The following is a 20,850-nucleotide window of genomic DNA, read 5'->3' on the forward strand; positions in this document are numbered from 1 at the left end:
GACTTTATACTTCACCATTGATCATCCCCAGAGCTATTCCCGTAATCTGAAAGCTCTTGATATAAACCAGTGCCAGCTGACAGAGAAAAAAGCTGAGTCATAGAGAAATAAAACGATGGGCCTGAGATTAAGGACAGAGAAGAGGGTGGACCAGTACATGTTCGAGACGAGTAGTTGTTCCATCATTGAACAGATATTGATGGATACCTACTATGTGCCTGGCACAAAGTAGGTCCCATGGAATCAAAGAGAAATAAGATGCCGTTCCAAGATAAATACATTCCCAGACTAGTGGGAGGATAGAGGCTTAAAAACATACAGATTGCATCAGCACCCTATAGGTGCTGTATGAGGGGGTTGTGGGAATATGCAGAAAATGGGCCCACAAACTCACCTGGGGCGGGGATTAGGGGAGGGTAGGTTGGATGGGTGGAGAGTGTGAGGAAAAGGCTTTCTGAGAGGGGAAATATTTGACCTGGGTCCTCCTGAGACATAAGTAGGAATCCACAGAGTGAAGATGTGGGGAAGAGCATTCCAGCCCAAGGGAATAGCCTATGCAAAGGCACTAAGGTATGAAGAAACAATTCCTATTTGGAAATTTTCTATGTTCAGAACATAGGGTAGGGAGTGAGTCAAGCCAGCCAGGTGATTTGGGACTTGAATGTCCCTCAGAAAAAGTTTGAGCTTCTTGTTGTTGGCAGTACTGGGTAGAAAAGAGCTTAAGCAAAAGGGTGACATTTTCATACCTTATGGAACCTCTAGCTAGATTGCAGGTAGAGAGGCGCAAGGTGACAGCCCCTGAGTGGCTGTGCTGAGGGCCTGGAGTGGACAGGGATGGGGAAGATGAAGTCTGAGAGTCTCCATAGAGGCCCAGCCTCCGTCAGGAGGTCAGATGCAACCTTCCACCACATCCTGCCTGTCAGGGAGGGTGCTCCTGGGTGTCAAGTTTACGTGAGGACCTGCTGGGCTGGGCTCAGATGACAGAGGTCTCTTGCCCCATCCTGTCCAGCCAGCACCCCATATGGAGAGGTAGAGAGATTAGGCGATGTGGATAAGATGGGGCAGAGCTCCAAGAAGGTGGGGCCAGGGCCTGGCTGACGTATGGGAGTGGGGCCAGGCCAGGTGTCTTGGAACCTCATGTTATGGCCTAGTGACAGAGGCTGGGAGGCAGCCCTGGGCAGCTGAGGCAGGAGTGGGGGATGCGGTGGGAGGTGTTCAGGACCTGCATTCGGGAGCTGCAGCTCCAGCACGGACCTGTACAGCTCTCTCTCTGCTCAGGGGGACACCCCACCACTGCCCAGCAACACCCCACCAGTGCCACCTCCCTAGAGACCACTCCTCATTGGGGCCAGAAGCAGAGAGGAGGGGACTCCTCTTTTCCTTGCTGCCTTTTCACAGTCTCAGAGAACCAGGGTAGTCTAGCCCCCAAGACTACGGATTCTGGCCTCCTGTTTAGAGAGGCACAGAGGAGGAAAGTGACCTGCCCATGGCAGCAAGTGGCTGGACCAGCCCTGCAGAGTGTAAGACAGTGATGGCGAACCTTTTGAGCTCGGCGTGTCAGCATTTTGAAAAACCCTAACTTGACTCTGGTGCCGTGTCACATATAGAAATTTTTTGATATTTGCAACCATAGTAAAACAAAGACTTATATTTTTGATATTTATTTTATATATTTAAATGCCATTTAACCAAAGAAAAATCAACCCAAAAAATGAGTTCACGTGTCACCTCTGACACGCGTGTCATAGGTTCGCCATCACTGGTGTAAGATGACAAGGCCTAGACCCCAAACTTCCTTCCTTTCCCGCCTCTCCTAAATCCAGGTCTCCCACGATCAGGAGACCCCAGGTGAGCAGAAGTGGCCGGTGGCCCTGTGCCATCCGCAGGGCTGCAGGCAGTCTGTGCCCAGGGAATTCCCATCTTCCTCTCAGCCGCCCACCAGCTGCTCAGGCGCAGCTGTGGTTGTGTGGCTGCTCCCCCAAGAGCAGGCTGAGGACAGCCAGCCCTTCCTTCTGGGCAGGAGTGAGGGAGGGCAGGTGTGTCCCCCAATCCCTGTCTCTGCTTACCAGCCAGGTGACCTTACTCGGCCTCTTTGCCCCACCTGAGCATCAGCTTCCCTACCTGTGAAAGCTGCCTACCTCGGGATTGCTGTGGGGATCGCATAAGACACCAGCCGGGACGCGCCTTGTAAAAGGCAGTTAACCCCACGTTGGAAGGGCAGAGGTGCTGCCTGCTCATGTACGTGAGTGTGCGACTCAGTGTCTGTCGACACCTGTGCAATGTTTCCCCCAGGCAAGCACGTGTTCCTCTGTGCCAGGCACTAGGTCCTCCCTTTGTGCACTTTTATTACCAAGAGCTGGCTCCCCGATGAGGGTGGAGGGGGGCCCTTAGCAGCGGCTCGGGAAGCAGGTCTAGGCTGTGGGGAAGGAGGCACACACAGTTCAGAGTGGAACCCCCCGGGGCGGTGAGCCTGGGGGAGAGCCACGCTGTTGGGGAAGGGGCTCACCTGGGTGTCAGTGGCCCACAGTCCTGGTGGGGTCGTGTCTGTGAACGTGTCTCTGAGCAGCCCCCCTACTCTCTCTGGGCCTCTGTCCTTATTTCAGGGGTGCCACTCTCCCTGGCGCTCCTACAAGCGTTCAAGTCCAGCACCCTCGCCCTTGATCCTGAATGCTGGGAGGGAGGGAAGCCCTCGCTCTCACAAGGTCACCCCTTCCAGTTACAGATGAGAAGTGAAGCTCAGAGAGGGTGAGGGTCTCACCCCTGACACACAGCCCATCTGGGCAAAGCAGAGCGGGAGCTGGGTTTGGGGGAAGGAAGCCCCTGCCCTTCCCTCCGTGACAGCCTGGCATCTTACCTCCCAAGCCCAGCACCCTCTGTACTCCGTGCTCTGGGAGAAGTGGCCAGGTGGGCGGGGCTGGTACTTATACTCACCGTGAATAAAGCGGCCAGTGTTCTAGGCCCAAACTGTAGGCAGGAGATCTGACAAACACATAAAAGGCTCGCAGGCGCTGCGCTCCTTGGAAATAGTTGGCTTTGGAGCCAGAGGGCTTCCGCACTCAGGGAGCTTGGATGGTGGGGCTCCCAGACAGGCCTGATCCCTGGGCCTGGAGCCTGAGTGCCCTGAAGGTGGGGACCTCGGGGTGGCTGGCCCCAGCCCGTTTCCTGTGGCCGCTGCGGGGACAGAGGCGGGGGAGGAAGGCTGGGCCTGGGCGAGCTAATCTGGAGAAGTGATTTTCCTCCTCAGCCAGCCCCTCCCTGGGCAGGGCTGTGCGCTGGAAGGTAGGCTGGCCAGGGCTCCCAGGGAGGGGCCGGCTTATCAGGCAGGAAACACTGGGCTCCGGCCACATCCTCCTCCTCCTGGTCACAGCAGCTCCCAGGGGCAGGAAAACACTCAGCAGCCGCTGCTCCTCCGCCCTCACAGCCCCTCCTGCTGCCTTCGCCCTCCTCCTCCTCATCCTCCAGCGACTGGGGAGGCAGAGTGTCCAGTGTGTGGTCTGCTGCCCTGGGAGCTCTGCCCCGTGCCGGCTTCCCAGCCCCTCTGCCGCCCCTGGACTGCCTGCTGCCTTTCTCTGCAGCCCGGACACAGGGTGGGGCAGAAGCATGACTGAGGGCCGCTGGCTCCCAGAGATGTCCAGGTGGGCTCCTCGGGCCTCTCTGTGCCAGCCCCTGGCCCTCAGAAGCCACCACTTGGTCCCTGGACTGTCTGGGAGCCCTAGGGCATGCGCTAGGGAGTGCAGTGCCTCTCCATCCTCTGCGCTGCCCATTCCCAGCCTCACCCTCCTGGGCCAGCACCTACCGAGACCATTTGGGCTTCAGGAAGGCCAAAAAGAAACCTCGTGGGCGGTCTCCTGAAGGTGCACCCAACGCACAGGGCTTCTGCCTCCCCTCCATCTGCATTCCTGTGGCCCCTTCTCTCCATCACCCAACCTCCCTGTACCTGTGCCCCTAGCTCCTGTCCACTGCTGAGACCCGTGGCCCAGCAGAGAGCAATGGGGCCCCTCTCCCACAGCCCTGCCCTGGCTGTCCCCCCTGGCCACCACGGCCTGCCCCACCCTGTGACCACTGACCCCCTGTCCCTGAGGGGTCTTGTCGGCCCCCACTACTTGCTTCCCCCCACAGTCTATTCCCCCCCCCACTCCCCATCCCCAGTTCTCCACTGGCTTCTGCTTTCAGCTGCTGGCTCTCAGGCGAATCCCCTGACCTCCCTGGGCCTCTGCTTCCTCTTTCATCAAATCTGGGGGGTGACAGCGTGATAACAGTAAGTTTTTCCAGCTCTGACCGCCAGTGATTTTTTTTCAAGGTCACAGAGCTGGGATGAGAATCTCCTAATTCCAAGGCCCGTGTTCTTTCCAGGACAAATGGAACCCCTCTCCTGCCATGAGGACGCCCCTCCGACAGCTGGTGGTCTTCATCAGAGCAAATCGCTTTCTCCTGTTACCCTGGCTCCGTGGAGATAAGGTTCCCTGCTTCCCTGACTGGTGCAGCACCTGAAATGTGGATGTTTTCCTGGATTCTCTGACTCGGTAAGAACAAACCAGACTGAAGAGATGCAGGGGGAGCAACCGGGTGCCTTTGGCCACCTGCCCTCTTCACAGGACCTCTCACCCCTGGAAGTCGCAGCAGCCTCACCTCTTGGGTTTCAGCATCAAACAGGAGAGCCAGCTCCCTGATGCCCCTGGAGCTGCAGAGCCATTCCGTCCATCACAATCTCGTGCTTTCTCCAGAATCCAGTGAAATCTTTTCCTTGGGTTAAGGTCTCCTCCCCCTTGGCCCAGATCAGTGCCCCTCCACCGCCCTTTGGATGGATGGAAGATGAGCAACTATTTGACCCAGTGATGTGAAGTGACCACACCCTACACCTACACGCAGAACATTCCAAAAGTGCCAGAGGAGTCTGCTCTCCTACCCCCGGTGAAGTCGCCTGCCTTTCCCTCACAGTGTGGCTAGGAGACCTTCCTTCCCCGCCCCTCCCACATCCACACAACATTCAGTCTCTGACTGAGGGGAATGCAGACCTGAGAGAGGGTCTGGAGGGGACCATAACCCCTACCCGGCCTCAAACATGGGCCCAGACAAAATGAAAAGGAGCCTAAGCACCAGCCTTCAGGGCCAGGCGGACAGGAAAGCAGACGAAAGCAGGAGGGACTCAGGGGAGGCAGAAGAAAACCTTCGATGATGGAACTTGTTAGACTGGCTTACAGAGAGAAAAATCCATTTTCCCAGAGGGCTGGCAAACCAAATAGAACCCCGCTGCCCAGAATGGCTAAGAGGCGGTCCTCAGTAGAAGCGGGAGAATGGACTAAATGACCCAAATGGTCTCTTTCCATCCCAGTTTAGTGCCCAGATAAGAAAGCTGAGTTCCTCTGCTATCTCTCTAGCCACGGTGGGGTCCTGTTCCCTGGTCTCTCCCAGGCAGTCAATCCCAGCATGACAATCACATGGCTCCAGATTTTTCAAACGAGTACCGGCCTCCAGGCCTGAAAGAAATCTACACTGTCTGAAAGAATAGACAGTACTTATCTTGTACATGCATATAAAGCTCTACAATTTCTCAAGTTTCCACAAATTCACTAACTGCCCCCTCAGGTGAGAAAACAGGTCCAGGGATTTACCTAAATCCCAATCAAAATCCAGTGATGGGGTAAGGGCAGACCCTGTCCATGGGTCCGGGCTATTTCCAGACGCTGTCCTGCTGCATCTAGAGCTCCGCGCCCCATGAATACAACCAGCAGCCCTGACGGAGTGCTCCAGGGATGCTGGGGAACCAAAGGTCTTGCCTTGCTAACTGATAGACTAACCCCGTGGTCGGCAAACCACGGCTCACGAGCTCATGTGGCTCGTTGGCCCCTTGAGTGTGGCTCTTCCACAAAATACCACGTGTGGGTGCACACGTACAGTGCAATTGAAATTTCATGGCCCATGCGAAGATGTCGGTATTTTGTGGAAGAGCCACACTCAAGGGGCCAACGAGCCGTATGTGGCTCGCGAGCCGTGGTTTGCCGAGCCGCAGTTTGCCTACCACTGGACTAACCCTTTCCCCCACTGATAAGCGGATGCTCAGGGAATGGCGTGCCATCCACCATGGTGTATAGGGAAGGAACATTCTCAATTTGCCAGTGGAAGCCAGCAGCAAGCATGTAATAGGTCTTCAGGAAGGCAAAGCCACCATGAATACAGCCACTTGAACCTGGTCAGAGGTAAGTCAGTTATAAATAGTCTTCAGGGGTTCATTCTTCCTGCTAAGAAAGAGTTCATTCATTCTGGGTATTGAATGAAGTCATTTTGTGTCTCTACTACCAACTGAGACTCTTTGGAAACTTGTTCATATGCTCAGACCCAGTGATACCCTGCTGGGAATCCAGCTAACAACAGAAGAAGTAAACGTTCACTGCAGTGTTACTTACAATGAAAAGAACTAAAATGGGACAATTCAGTTATCTAATGGCAAGGGGGTGGTTAAGCTCATGAAGCTACGTTAATGCACCAAAGTATAGTGCCATTGTCACAATGACCACTATAAAGACAAATACCAGTGGATCTATATCTGCACTGTGAGCACACCACGTCCAATTCTGAACACATCATTGCAAGGCTAAGGAGGCTGGTATGTAAAAATAAGTAGGTTAAAAACGGCTACATCAATGGAGTGGGTAATCTCCTTCCAAATTTTTTTCATAGTGATTTTTCAACTGGAAAGAAGATACCTTTTGCAGAAATGGTGTTTTAATGGTGTTTAATGACATAGGAAAATGTTTATCTAATATTAATGAAAAATTGTCTATTATAAAAGACATATGTATATGTAGAACTAGATCAAAAAAAAAGACTGGATGGATGCAAAAAAAATCACCAGTAATGTCTTTAAGATGTGGACTTATTTAATAGATGACTTATTTTAATCTATGGTGTTATTTTTTTTAACTTTCTACAAAGACTGTCTCTTTTGAGAATTAAAATATCAAAAAATGATGGATAGATAGAAGGTAGGATGGATGGATGAAATAGCTGAAAGATAAATGGGTGGGTGAGATGGGTGAATGAATAGAAAGATGCATGATAGATAGATAGATAGATAGATAGATAGATAGATAGATGATAGATAGATAGATACATACATACATACATACATACATACATACATACACCTATCTCTTTTTCTTCCTTCCTTCCTTCCTTCCTTCCTTCCTTCCTTCCTTCCTTCCTTCCATCCAAATCCCTTTCACTGGGATGAAATCAAGAGCACAACCTTCTCAAAAAGAAAAAGTCGACAATTACAAATGTTACAGATCATCTGTCCTCAGCTCTATTCTGCTGCTGTAAGGATGGAAGAGAAGATTCCTCTCTGGTGCCCTCGTGCTGACCTCTCTGCTCCAGGCTACACTCTAGCAGGTGAGGGTGAATAGCTGTGGCTGCATCACATCCAGCCTCAGAGCCTGGGAACTGCACACACAAAGGCTCTAGAGCAGCGGTTCTCAACCTGTGGGTCGAAACCCCTTTGGGGGTCGAATGACCCTTTCACAGGGGTCGCCTAAGACCATCGGAAAACACATATATAATTACATATTGTTTTTGTGATGAATCACTATGCTTTAATTATGTTCAATTTGTAACAATGAAATTGGGGGTCACCCCAACATGAGGAACTGTATTAACGGGTCGCAGCATTAGGAAAGTTGAGAATCATTGCTCCTTCGTTTCCAGAGAGATGAGCCAGAAAATTAGGAACCCAAAGGTTTCAGGTTTTTCCCACCAGGCAGAATACCTACAGGCCATCTCAGGTGACAACTTTATTCATTTGTTCACTTACTTGTCGCGCTGCTACCATGTGATGGGTAAATGATTCTGATGCCGGGCTATAAGTGCCGTAACCCAGATCTGCTCAAGCCCTCCCAGCCCCCCTCCCAGCAGGGTCAGGGGCATCTGAGCTGGACTGGGACAGGGAGTAGGATGTCATTAGATAGATAATGGAGGCGAGGGTCTCCCAGGTCAGGGAAAAGCTTGGGGAAAACACGAAAGTATGGAAAAGACAGCATTTCCAGGAACAATAGGCTTTCTGTGCAGTCGGTGCACCGTGTGGGGGAGGGTGACGGGGACCATGAGAGGCTTCTGGAAAGAGGCTCTGCCATAGGGGCACTCACATGCCACCAAGCCAGGTGAAGGGTCCTGAAGCTTGTACAATTGCGGGGGGGGGGGGCGGGGGGGAGGCTTTGAAAGGAAAGGATACCAAGAAATCTTTTTTTTTTACAAAGTTTATAAAAACAAATGGCCATGTGACTACATTACCAGGTGCCTCCCAGGAACCTCCAGACCTGAGGGGATGGGGCGGCTTGACCCTGGTCGGCTTCCCATGAGCCCCCCCGCGCACTCACCCTGTGTGCCGTAGTGGCCAGCAGGCGCTGAAGGATCTTAAGGAAAAAAGTGAAATGATAACATCTACATTTTAGAAAAATAACTTATAACACTTTATCCCCATCAATCAATTCTTATCAGGCAAAGCAAAAAGTGCTCTCATCACCAGGGCACCACCGTTGCACTCAGAGCTGAGGCAAAAGTGAAACAGTGGCCCTGTCGCCTGCTCATTTCCTGCGTTCCCAGGGCAGGGACAACACCCCCTCTCCCACCGTGTGTCCTGGAATGAAATACGCCCCTTTGGCACCGTTGAGGGCCGATGTCTTAGGCAGATGCTGCTGGGCGAGTGCTCCAGCCAACTGTGACCCTGCAAGCGCCACTGTCAGCCGTGGTGGGCCTGGGCGGCTGCGAGTCCAAATTAGGTCTATTTCTGGCCCTGTGATTTTCTCTTTGCTCGTTCTTTCCTGGGCTGGGATAGGTACACATTGGACTGCATGTACAGTAATTCCGTGCCATGGTGGAGTACAAAGCCCCTCGCTGTGAGACTGTCAGGCTGATGCCACCAACAAACGTATGTGAAAACAAGGGGGGAAACCCCAGCCACCATGGGCCCAGTAGGGGGAGGGGAGCTGCACAGCACCACCTCCCCCCGTGGACCTCAGTGTCTTTGGGGTGGATGGAAGACAAGGCCCCACCTGGGGCTGTAGATGAGAAATAGCCCATAAAACTTGCTGTAAAACTCTCTACACCTATAAAGTGCTATTAACATAATGACTATAGATTATGATCCAAATTGAAGGAGGGACCTATTGGGCTCTCCCAAGACCCACTCCTTGGCCCAGAGGGCCCCGGGGGAACACAAGACTACCCATGACTCAAACAAGTTACAACTGCTTCACCACGGAGAGAAGCCAGACATGAGTGACCTGCAGGACTGAGTAATCCTCCGTTTTTTCCAGGCACTTTTTGGCTGGCATTTTAATTCCAAACCTCACACGTGGTTACATCCTTTAATTGCTGATCCGTGTGCTCCCCTGCCTTCTCACAACACTCCATCTAATTCGGGAGCCCACATGTTTTGTTATTGCCACATCCGTATGTACATAGTGGAGAGGGCAACCCAGGTATTTTTCAAGACTGCTTCAAAATAAATAAATAAATAAATAAACTGTGGTAGCCTTAAGTAAGCGATGGCCTGGGCAGAACGTACTTCCTATCTTGAGATAACACACAGTTCTGTGTTTCAAGTATGAAGACATCCTAAGGAGAAAACTGTCCTGCCAGCAGGCTATAAATTGCTCTTTTCTTTCATTATTATTATTATTAATAACAACGCTGTTTTCAATGTGTAATACCAGCCTTTATGTCTCCACCATAACTCAAAGATAAAGTAAGCCACCCCTACAAAATAACAACTTCTTTAAATTAAAAATAAAAGTTGACGTGGAAAACATTTGGACCAATACTATCAGTAGCACTGGGCATGCTATCTCTGCCTCACTCGAAAACGTTTCTTTTTTGGCACAACTTGATTTCAAATGATAGAATGATCACGGTACAAAAAGGTTTATTTAAATTAAATATCTTAGACAAAACAATATCAACAACCGTTCCAAACCATGTGTAGTTTTTAGGAAAAAAAAAAAAAGGAACAGTTTAGCTTAATGTCTGTGATCATGTTTTACAAGATTATTGATACACGTTCTGGACTGCACCAGTCAATCGTATTGTCAATGGTTTACTATTTATTACCAAACATTATATACAGTAATAGCATAAGGATTAATCATGTATTATAAGTGATTTTACAATCGGACTCCTTGGAAGGAAAAAAAAGGAACTTTCAACAATACAAAATATAAGGTGAAAATAAGAGAATATATAAAACACTTACATATTTCATACAGGCAATAATATGCAGACATCAAAAGACCAACAACGGCCCTTTCGCTCCCTGTTATGTACGTTCCTTCAAAGGAGGTCTGAGAGGATAGAAATGTTCTGGGGGCAGGGGCAGGGCTCAGAAACACCTTCTGAATCACAGTGGGCTTCTGTTCTTTGGGAAGTAAGCACCCTGAAGGTGTAGAGGAGAAGTTGTTTTGAAGTATTGTCTGAAGATGTTACCTAAAGGACCAGCAGGGCTGGTGAGGAGGAAGGATTCCCATCCCAGCCATGGGAATCGAGCTTGGAATTTTCAAGTCAGGGGACCTTTGAATTAGTGGCCAATTCAGGGTGGGGGAAGAGCAAAGGGAAAAAGAAATCCCAGGAAAGGGAGAGAGGGAGATGGAGACAGTGGGAAGAAAGCTCCCTTTGCATTTGCAGAGGGGAGGGTGTGCTGAAATTTTGCTCAAGAAACCAACACATTCAGATCAGAGGAAATTCTTTTTAGGTTCCTTGCTCTTTGGGTCACTAGGAAGAGGGAGTTGACAAAAAGTTGCCAATGTCAACAAGAGTATCTGATTTAGGCCACACAGACATGCATGTAAAGGTGTGCATGAAGGTGTGTGTATGTCGTGTATCTCTTACACCCTGACTATATATATTCAGGCTGTGTATATTCTCTTGAAATGTCTAAAAAATACGTTTTTAAAAATGCAGCTTGAATACAATCTCATTTTCAGTAATTCAGTGGTTAATTCCCCAAATCAAGATGAGTGTGTGTGTTTTTCCCTCAAATTGGAAGGAAAATTGACAAGTAGGATCATTTTGGAAGGCAGTGCAAGTGCAGAAAGCCCTGTGTCCTTGGGCTGTGCACACAAAATTATCCCAGATTACACCTCAACGAGCTTCCTGGGACCACCTTTATTTTCCTTTTAGCCGTGAGAGAATCCTAAATCAGAAAACCCTGGAGCAGAAGGGACCTTGGGTGTTAAATCTGTCCCCCACTTTGCAGATGGGGGTGGGGAGCAGGCTGGAAGGGAAGGAGAGGCCAGTCAGGGTATCACCAGAACCTCTGGAGATCCTGGGTGTCTGGATCCCAGCCCACGGCTCCCAGGTGGGAATGCTGCTGAGCTTTTTACAGTTATTTCTGAGATGGGAACCGGAAGGAGAGGTCCGTGAAAATTCTACCTGGAACCTGTGTCTTTCAAAAACTCCCTGGCCTTATTCCCAGGTGTAGCCAATGACAACGCATTTGAAGGAATATACTCAAAATGCAGGCGGAGGGGATTGGGGCCGGGGAAGAAGGGGATGGAGAGGGTACTGGGATCTGCAGAGCCGGTTCGCTGAGGGTCCCTCGGTGCAGATGTGCAGGTCGCAGGTCCATAGCTCCGTGCCCAGGCGCGGAGGCAGGGCTGGGCGGAGGCAGGGCTGGGCGGAGGCAGGGCTGGGCGGGCCTCTGGCTCTATGAGACGCTGTAGCTGTTGTAGTACGTGGCCGTGGCATCAGCCAGCACCGAGATGAGGCTGGTCTCTGTGGGGCCCGTGGGTGTCATCTGAGAGCCGGGGGTGTGCCCACTGAGGGCCACGGCCCCTGCAGCAGAGTCTGGATGGCCAGGAGTGTTCAAATACTGGTCAAACTCATTGCGATCCATGTCCCCCAGGAGTTCCACCTGGCTCAGCTGATCCAGCGCGTCGAAGCCGGGGTGCTCGGGAGGCGGGGAGAGCTGGCCCAGGTGGGCGTGCAGGTTGGAGTGGAGAGAGTGGTAGGTGGCGGGGGAGTAATAGGCAGGGGACGGGGGACAGCCCGGGACAGTGGACATCATAGAGACGCCCGGGGACTGGCCGAGGGCCAGGGAGCCCAGGGGGTGGCGGCAGTGCAGAGGGCTGGGGGCGTACTCCGGGGAGTAAGGGGGCCGGGGCAGGTGCGGGATGCGGTGGGAGTGCGCATGCTCCTCCTGGCAGGGGGAGGAGAAGAAGGTCTGCTCCGGCTCCAGCACGTCCAAGGGTGACATTTCCGGGGGCGTGGGCAGCCCGTAGGGGTACGTGTCCGTGCTGCCCGGGGCGCCGCCGCCCGCCGGCCCCTCGTGGTAGCAGCCCCTGAGGCTGGGCAGGGCGGCGCCCGGGGAGTACTCACCCCTGTCCTCTTTGTCCCCCAGCGCCCCCCGGCTGCCGCCCCGCTTCTCGGGCAGGGCGTTCTGGTCCCGGGACAGGTTGCTCAGGAGGAAGCCGGGGTCCACGCGCTTGCAGAGGCGCTTGGCCTGCTTCTTCCTGCGCGGCCGGTACTTGTAGTTGGGGTAGTCCTGCATGTGCTGCAGGCGCAGCCGCTCCGCCTCGTCCACGTAGGGCCTCTTCTGCGACAGGGTCAGCGCCTTCCACGACTTTCCTGCTCACGCAAGTCAGAAAAGGCTCCTGTCAGTATCTGCGGCCAGTGCACCGGTCTCAGACTGGTGCCTCCAAGCACGAGGCACACAGCGTCCCCCATCCCATCCGCGGGTCCCCCTTTCCACAGAGGGCACCCTCTTCCCAGCCCAGATCCTGCGCACACAGTGGCGCCAAACCAACCTCCCCCGCCTGCGCGGGGCACCACCACTTCATGCCAACGACACACATTCGCATCACCTCCCAAATAAAAACCATCGACAACACAAACATGGAAAGAATGTGGGACTCACAGCAAAAGGCCAGTGTCAGCCACAGGATAACAATATAAAGGGACTACAACACTGACTTGGGTTCTCTTAACCCTTGGAGAGCTGATTCTAAGTATTTGTGCATTTCAGTGAAGATTCTCTGCCTTCCTTGATGATTGCTGTTTCTCAGGGAGTGGTCGTGTAATATTTACTTATGGCATAAACCCCACAGGCCTCCCCATGAGGGGGCCCAGGTAGAGTTAACAGTTTCACAGAAATAATTAAAAGATAGGATCTCACTTAAGGTAACATGATTATCTCTTACATCTGAAGGTCAAATAGGACCCTGTTGTCTGATGACCCAACCGTGGCCAGAATGCAAGCATCTGCCTGCAACATGCACATATGCATGCAGACACATGTACACACACACACACACACACACACACACACACACGTGCCCGCTCATCCCTTGACCCTGGCAGGCGGCACCTGCACAGCCACTGACTCTCCATACAGAAGCAATCTTCCCCGGGTCTCCGTTTTGCTCACTAGAAAATATATTGCGATACTGCCCAACTCAAAACTCCCTCTTTTAAAAGCATCACACATGGGCCCCACTGGGACTAAAATGCTGGTTGCGCTTGTGCTTCCTATTCGTCCTCCCTCACTTGTGTGTTGTTTTGTAAAAGGCTTTATTCAGTCTTTCTACATGCATGGCGCATCCCTCCAGCTGCAGGCTTTCTGAAGGTCACTGCTGGTCCCCGAGGCTGCTACCTCCTAGGTGAACTCAGGCTCCACAACCTTGACAAGTCCCCCCAGGACTCTGCCATTTGCAGAAGTCTCCGTCACTAGCCTGGAGGCCAGGCCCTGCTCAGCCCTGGAAGGAAAGGGGCACATCTCCCACCGGAGCCCTCTGCACAGGGAGGGGGAGAGCTGTGTGTATGGCCACCCTCCGTCTGCCAGTGCCTGTGCCCATGTTGGCTGGCTCTGCACACCAGACCCTCAAAGGGGGTGAGAGGGGGAGGATTATCAAAGGTGTTCTGCCACTGGGATGAAAGCCTATAACTGTTCTGACCATCACTAAGCAATATCTTTGGCTGTTGCTTAGAAGGGCAACTTGAAAAGTGTTAGGAACTCTGGATTTGGAGCTGGTCTGCAGTTCCCAGCCTGGGGCCGAGGCCACAAGTTGTTGCAAGAGGCCCAAGATCTAGACTCACATTCTCTCTCTCTCTCTCTCTCTCTCTCTCTCTCACACACACACACACACACACACACACACACACACACACACACACACGGTCTGTGGACTGAGTATATATAGTGTGACTCCAGTTTCTAAGTGCACCTGGATGTTGCAGTATTAATAAAATATAGGTTAATTGTAAATGTCACTAAATGTGCAGCTGCCTTTATGCACCTCTTCGTTCATAATATACTCAAAATACTAGTGTTTCTGGTGAAGTTTTTAATGTTACAGATTAGAAAGCTTGTGAGGAAAAAATGCTGGGACTCTCACATCCAGTCCCTTCCTTTCCTAGGTCAGAAAGGAAAGGGCTGGGTGAGATACCGGGGGTGGGGGGGTGAAAATTGATCGTGCTATGGACAGATTATGGACAGCCAGGGGCTGTGTGGTTAAGTAGGAAGGAATCTGTGTCTTTCCTGCAAAATGGACTGTAACCTCTGAAAGCCTAAGTGCGAGTAGAGAGTGGGGATTAGCTTACGGGAGGCATTTGTCATCCAAGTCCCTTTGCCGGCCCTTTCCCTGGGAGCAGGCAGTCTCAATCCTGTAAGGCTCCCCAAACCAGGTTCTTCTCCTGTCTCTGGCCCTGGGTCTGCAACAGAAACCGCGCTCTATCCCTGTCACAAGAGCATCTAGGAACAGCGTCTAGGGCTTACCAAAAAAAATCTTTAGAGGCCCACACCCGAAGAAAAAAAAGTGTTTTCATCTCTTTAGCAATCTGAGGGACAATATGAACTTTCAAACTGAAGAAAATGTTTTGTTGTGTATATTAATACATTTGTCTTTATGCCAACCATGTAAAAATACAATTTTAAATATTTTTTTAAGGCAAAGAGGCTCACTAAGACATGGCTCCCTAACGAGTCCTGGGCAAGCTAACCAGGAGGCTGGGCGGTAGAAGGCTCTTTGTAACCACCACTCTACCAGCCACTTTGAGAGGGCATCTAGATTGCCCAAGGGACCTTCTCTGGGTGGGCCTGTGGCTTTAACCAGCAGAAAAGTGGGTGTCAGTCCTCAGTCCATGGTTCCAACCCGGAAGAAGCCCAAAACTCCAACGGAAAAAGGAAACTGGCTTCTTTGGTTCTGGGTCTGGTAGGGTTGGGAGAGCAGGGCCAGCCTCCCACAACCACACACTGTCCCTGCTCACAGGGCCTGGGGTCTGCTCTGCTCAGGAAAGGCTCCCACCAGTTCAAATGGATAAAAACCACAGCGAAAGGGCTGAGGGGTTAGCAGTAGGGCGGAGCTGAAAATTGCTCAGCTCCAGACAGGGGAGAGACTAGAAAGCCTGGCAGGAACTCTGTTTTTTCCGACCTGCCCTAACATCCTCTCTCTGGGCTCATCCCTGTCCGGGTCCCACCACCCCTGCTGGGACTGCACAGCATCAACCCCAATCCGGAGGAAGCGGCCAGGCCAGGCCGCGGGACACACAGACCCTCACCGGCGCCCGGAGTATCCGGATCAAATGAACTAAACCGCTGCGGCCGAGACAGGGAGTCTCCAATGGAGTCTGTTTGCATAGACGTTTCGCTGTTGCTTTCATGATAAAGTTCAAGCAGGAAAGCGTTCCGCAAGGTCTCTCTTCACGAATATTCGTTAAGAATAGTTAGCACCTCCCTCTTTGACGGTGCCAGTGGTCAAGTTCAGGGAAAGATGCATTTCCCACTCGTATCCCTAGCGAAGGCCAGTTCCAACCCATCTCAGCGTTCCCGTCCATCCCGGCCGCTCCGCGCGTGCGGGTCTCTGCAGCGCGGCGACCGGACCGGGACACAGCCCCGCCCCGCCCGTGCCCTGGGGCCCCCAACCCCGCTCCTGTCCTCCCGGGCCATCCCAGGGCCAAGCTGCTTCACTCTGGGCCTTGCCAAGGCGCCCCTGCTCTGACTGCCAGTCGCCGCGCTCGCGCCCACGCCCGCACAGATGCCCAGCCTCGGCGGCACCGCGACGCCCGCGCTCCCCGCGTCCCCGCTCTCCAGGTCCGGCCGCACTCTGTGCGCTCGGTCCCCCCCCCCCACACACACACACACACACCCGGCGGCCTCTGCCGGCGCCCCCGGCCCGCGACCTGGGGCTCACCGGCCCGCCCGCTCACTCACCCAGCATCTTGCTGAGCTCGGCGTTGTGCAGGTCCGGGTTCTGCACCGCCAGACGTTTCCTCTCGTCCTTGGCCCACACCATGAAGGCGTTCATGGGCCGCCGGATGCGGCTCTCCGAGCCCTTGTCCCCTGGCGGGCGGGGGGCGGCCGGCGGCGACAGCCCATCCGACAGCTCGGCTTCCAGGGCCGGGCACTCCAGCCCCTCGGGCCACGGGTAAGTTCCCAAAAGCGAGGCCATGGCCGCACGGGGGTCGTCTCGTTTCGCCTCGCGGGGCCGGCGTTGACCTGGCCCTCGCACGGGTCGGGGCGTCCAACTTGGCCCGCAGCCGTGGCCCGGCCCCTTATTTATCAGCTTCGGGCGGCCCCGTCCTCCAATGACTCTCGGAGGCGGCCCGGCCCCTCCCTCCGTCTCGGCGCGGCCCCCTCCCTGTGTCCCCGACCTCCCAGTCCCCGCTCCGACTTGCCGACTTGCCGGGAGCCGGAGAGGAAAGGAGGGCCGCCTCCCCGCGCCCGCCCCCATTCCGCCCCTCCGCCTGTCGGGTCCCTCCCGGGGATACGCGCCCCGCCGCCCCCCACCCCCACCCCCGGGGCCGCCTCCCGTCCCGCCGGCTCCCGGCGCAGGTGCCGCAGAGCAGGGAGGCGGGTAACGCCCGCGGTCACGTCGCCCGAGAGTAGGAGCCGGACCCAGTCCTCTGGCCGCGGCCTCCACGGGCCAGACTCCACCAACTCCTCCCGGGCATGGGATCCAGCGGAGAACCGACGCCAACAGGTTTCCCTGGGAATGCCGGGCGCGAGAGGCATTGACCATGAACCCCCAGGGCCCCCCGGGAGTCGCTCTTAAGAGAACACACGCCTTGTACAATGACCCGGGCCCCCAGCCAACTGTGGTGGCCACCAGAGGGTCACAAGGGCTGGGGTTGGATCCCGCATCGGGCTCTAGGCAGTACCCACGCGGGGCCCCCCTCGACGTCCCCGCAGCGCCCAGGGCTGCGCGCTCAGTTCTTATTCCCTCTGGCATCTGATTTCTCTCTTCTTACCCCCCTCTCGCCACCCCACTCCAGCTCCCCTGCCTCTAGCTCTTCTCTCAAAGAATCCCCTTCTCGTAGCTTCTCTTTTCTCCTCCCACCAGCTCTGCAGCTCCCGAGTTCCCCTCGTCCTGACTCCCACCTCCATGGGGCGACCACTACGCTCGCTGGATGACATCTCCGTGTCACCCTGCTTCGCGTGAGGAGGACTGTTCCCCTGGCTCTTAACTTCAGCGCTGGCGCACAGTAGGCGCACAGGCACCGCCGAATAAGGGAATGAAGAAATGAGGAAATACGGCTTAGACACACGCTACTGTCGGAAACACCGCAATCACAGGCTTGACTAGATCCTGGAATTCTATCCACAAGTACTGCTGTGCCCACTCCTGTACGGTGCTCCGCAGAAGCGACCCAGAAGGGAGGTAGCATTGTCACGGGAGGACTGAGGGTCTGGAGTCCGGGCCTGCCTTCGGTGTCTGTGTTACCTAATTCGTGACTCAGGGCAAGTCGGGCATCTCTCTAAACCCCCTTTCCTAATCCTAAAAGAAGGACGATGATAATAAGACTGATCTCACAGGGCTGTTGTGAAGCTTCGATGAGATAATGTATGGGAAGTTCAAACTCTACACTTGATGGCAGATGTTAAGAGAAAAGAACTCTGGATGGAGAGCCTGTGGCTCTAAGTCGGGGTTGAAACGCCCCAGCGCGCAGGGACTGGGATCATAGGCGCCTTGTGCGCAACATGCACTCCCGAACCCGCCCCGCGGCCAAAACCCGGCAAATGGATGGAGAGACGCAACTTGTCGGTTTTTAAGTCCCAATTTTAATCTCTAAAGTCCCTTTTAATTTTCATCCGAGAACGGGCTCTCCGCATAAAATAAAACGTTAATTTTCCTCTCCCTTCCAGCCAGGATCCAGAAGCAGTACCGTTGGCCTCCGCCTGCTGCTCTTCTGGGTCGGGGCTGACCAGCCCAGGGCTCCGGGCACGGCGCAGAGCGAGCTGGAAAGTGGGTGCTTTGCTGCCAGAGAGCATCCTGGAACCCGAGGTGGAACGGTGGGGCTGGCTGGCGCCGGGGCCGAGCAGGGTGGGGTGGGGCAGGTTTGCGGAGAGAATGTGTCCGCGGTCTAGGCGGGCTTCCCTACCCCGGGAGGCCTAGGCCATTTCCCGTGTTGGACCCCTCTGCCAGAAATTCCTTTAGAAAAATCCCAGGCCGGAATGCTCTGGGAACGGCGGGGAGCTAGGGCCGCGCCCGTCCGGGGAAGGGCAGCTCTTTAGGGAACCGGAAGGGTAAGGGGTGGAGAGGGATCCCGGCAGGGGCACTAGCGCTGCAACGGGGGACCGCAGGAAGAATTTGGCTCCGACTTTTTCTAACCCCACCGCCCTCCAGGGCGGAGACAGTGCTCCACCACAGGGTCAGAGGCCCCCAGGGGACAGCGCCCCCTTGCCGCCGCGGGCATCCCGCTCCGGCGCCAGCCTCTGGCGCCCTCCCAGCGCGGCTCCTGAGCAGAACGCGCACGCAGTGGGGCCGCGCCCGGCACCAGGTTAGGAAGATACGCAGACCCCGGGCAGAGCAGCGCAGGCAAGTTGGATTCCATACATAGACCAAAGGAAACAACGGAGAAAACAGCTGGGGCGGGGGCAGAGACAATCCGTGTCGTGATTGTTGTTTCAAGTCGTTTAATTTCTTGCATTTCCTCCGGAGAAAGCGCTTGAACCTGGGTTTTCCAGGACCCCGGCGTTAGCAGCGCCGTTGCTGGTACCGGCGCGTCCTGGCTAGTGTGAGCTGTCTGCGTGCCAGAACCCGGGCTCTGTCACTCGTTCCAATGTTCTTTTCTGCATTAATTTGCACCCGTGCGTTGATGTACTTGGGCAACTTTATGCGAGCGTGCCCGGGTGCGGGCGGCGCTAAGGGAGGGATTCGAGGTCAAATGTGACTCTGACGCCCCTGGTCACTGCAACCTTCAGACCGTCAATCCCCCGGAGCTCTGGCTGGCGCTTTCTAAGGCATCCCCGACGCCTGCTCTGGCCAGTGCTGGGCCCAGGACCGGCGCGGCCCGTTAGTTGTTGGTCCAAAGGCTCATCTGTCGAGGCTCGGCGGCGTGGTGAACCCGCAGGCAGCCGAACCAAGAAGGGCTGCGGTGCAGGGTCCTTCGGGTGCTTGGACCCGCAGCAGGATGGGATGGGGGTCCCCGCAGGCAGGGAGAGCAGTCAGGGTGACGGGTCTGCGCGTGACGATTAGGGGCACAGTGAACACCCCGCGTGCAACGGACCTGTCTGGCACAGAGACCTGAGCCTTACTGTTCCGGTGTGAATTGCTTAAACTACGCTGTCTGCTCCTCTTAAATGAGGTTTTCTTCCCCTCTTCCTTGCTTTCTTGCTTCCCTCCTTCCTTTCTTCTCTCCTCACCCAACCCCCTATCCCCCTCTTTCCTCTCTTTTCTCTTCCTCCTTCTTTCTCTTTTTCTCCCATCCCTCCCACCTTTTTCTTTGGCTCGCTCTTTCTTTCTCTCTCTCTCTCTCTCTCTCCTCTCTCTCTCTCTCTCTCTCTCTCTCTCTCTCTCTCTCTCTCTCTCTCTCTCCTCCCTCCCTCCCTCCCTTCCTCCCTCCCTCTTCTTTTTTCTCTCATTTCTTTCTTTCCAAATATCGGTTTCCAGGAATACAGGACCTGAAGTCAGAAACCCCGGGTGCAAGTTGCATTTACCAGATCTCAGCCTCAGTTTCTTCACTTGTAAATGGGGGTACTATAGGATGGCTGATATAGTATTTGTGAAAGCAGCTCGCATATTTAAAGAACTGTGAAATGGTATAAAATAATGAATGGTTGAAATGTTAAATAAAATTGACAGCCAGGCCTCCAAAACTTTCCCCTTGAGGAGCTTTCCTTATTCTATTCCAAACTGAAGAATTTTGGTGACGCTGGGGCACCAGAATTTGGGGCCAGAACAAGTTCTGGGCTGGCAGAGACTCAGCTGGTGGCCCTTGTCTTTGCACGGTTTTGTGAATGTGTTTTGCTGGTGCTTTTTGTCCCTCACAGCAGGCTGCAGGTGAAATTATCACCACCATCTTCTTTGCTCACACTAACTTGTCCATACGTTATTGATAGTCTTTGCAAAGGTCATTCTCTGGCTCATCCAAGCCTCCACACAGCCCTCTGCAAAGTCGGCAGCCCAAGTTTTAGTGTTAAGCTGTTTTCCAGTGAAGGTGAGGCTGCAGCATGCAAGTGGCAGCGCAGAGACCTGAGCATACATCTCTATCCCTCATGCCTTTGCTTCTGGGTTCTGGGGCTGCCCGGGCTCAGCTCCCAGCTCCCCACACTCACCAGAGCCCCAGGCCAGAGAGCAGGGCTTCTAATAAGCCGCTGGGTCTCCCCCTGCCCTTGTGCCTTGTCCAGTCCCATCTCTCCAAGTTCCATTGGACCTTCCCTCATCCAAAGGGCGCTTAAATAAGTGCAAGGTAATGTGAAGAGCAAATGGGCTAACCCTGTTGAGGTGCATGCTGAAGAGCCAGGAAACTGGACCCAGACTTTCCGGCCACACTATCCCCCACCCTTCACAGCTGGTCCAATAACCAGAAACCTTTACTTCCCTCCAAGAAACTATGTCCAGAGTTCCACTCTTTTAACCCACAGAAATC

The 20,850-nt window shown here is 54.0% G+C and overlaps 1 protein-coding gene across 1 annotated transcript; it reads right to left on the reverse strand.

The window, feature by feature from the left end:
* Window positions 1-9,900: 9,900 nt before the first annotated feature.
* On the reverse strand, window positions 9,901-16,508 carry SOX7 (SRY-box transcription factor 7). Its single transcript, XM_081093082.1, has 2 exons — window positions 16,193-16,508; window positions 9,901-12,612 (listed from the first exon to the last, which is right to left on the reverse strand). Exons 1-2 carry the CDS (start codon window positions 16,428-16,430, stop codon window positions 11,693-11,695), a joined length of 1,158 nt encoding a protein of 385 aa, XP_080949208.1. The 5' UTR covers window positions 16,431-16,508; the 3' UTR covers window positions 9,901-11,692.
* Window positions 16,509-20,850: the final 4,342 nt, after the last annotated feature.

The sequence above is a fragment of the Myotis nattereri genome (genome assembly GCF_964212035.1).
Source record: "Myotis nattereri genome assembly, chromosome: 5".
In the NCBI taxonomy this organism is placed as follows: Eukaryota; Metazoa; Chordata; class Mammalia; order Chiroptera; family Vespertilionidae; genus Myotis; species Myotis nattereri.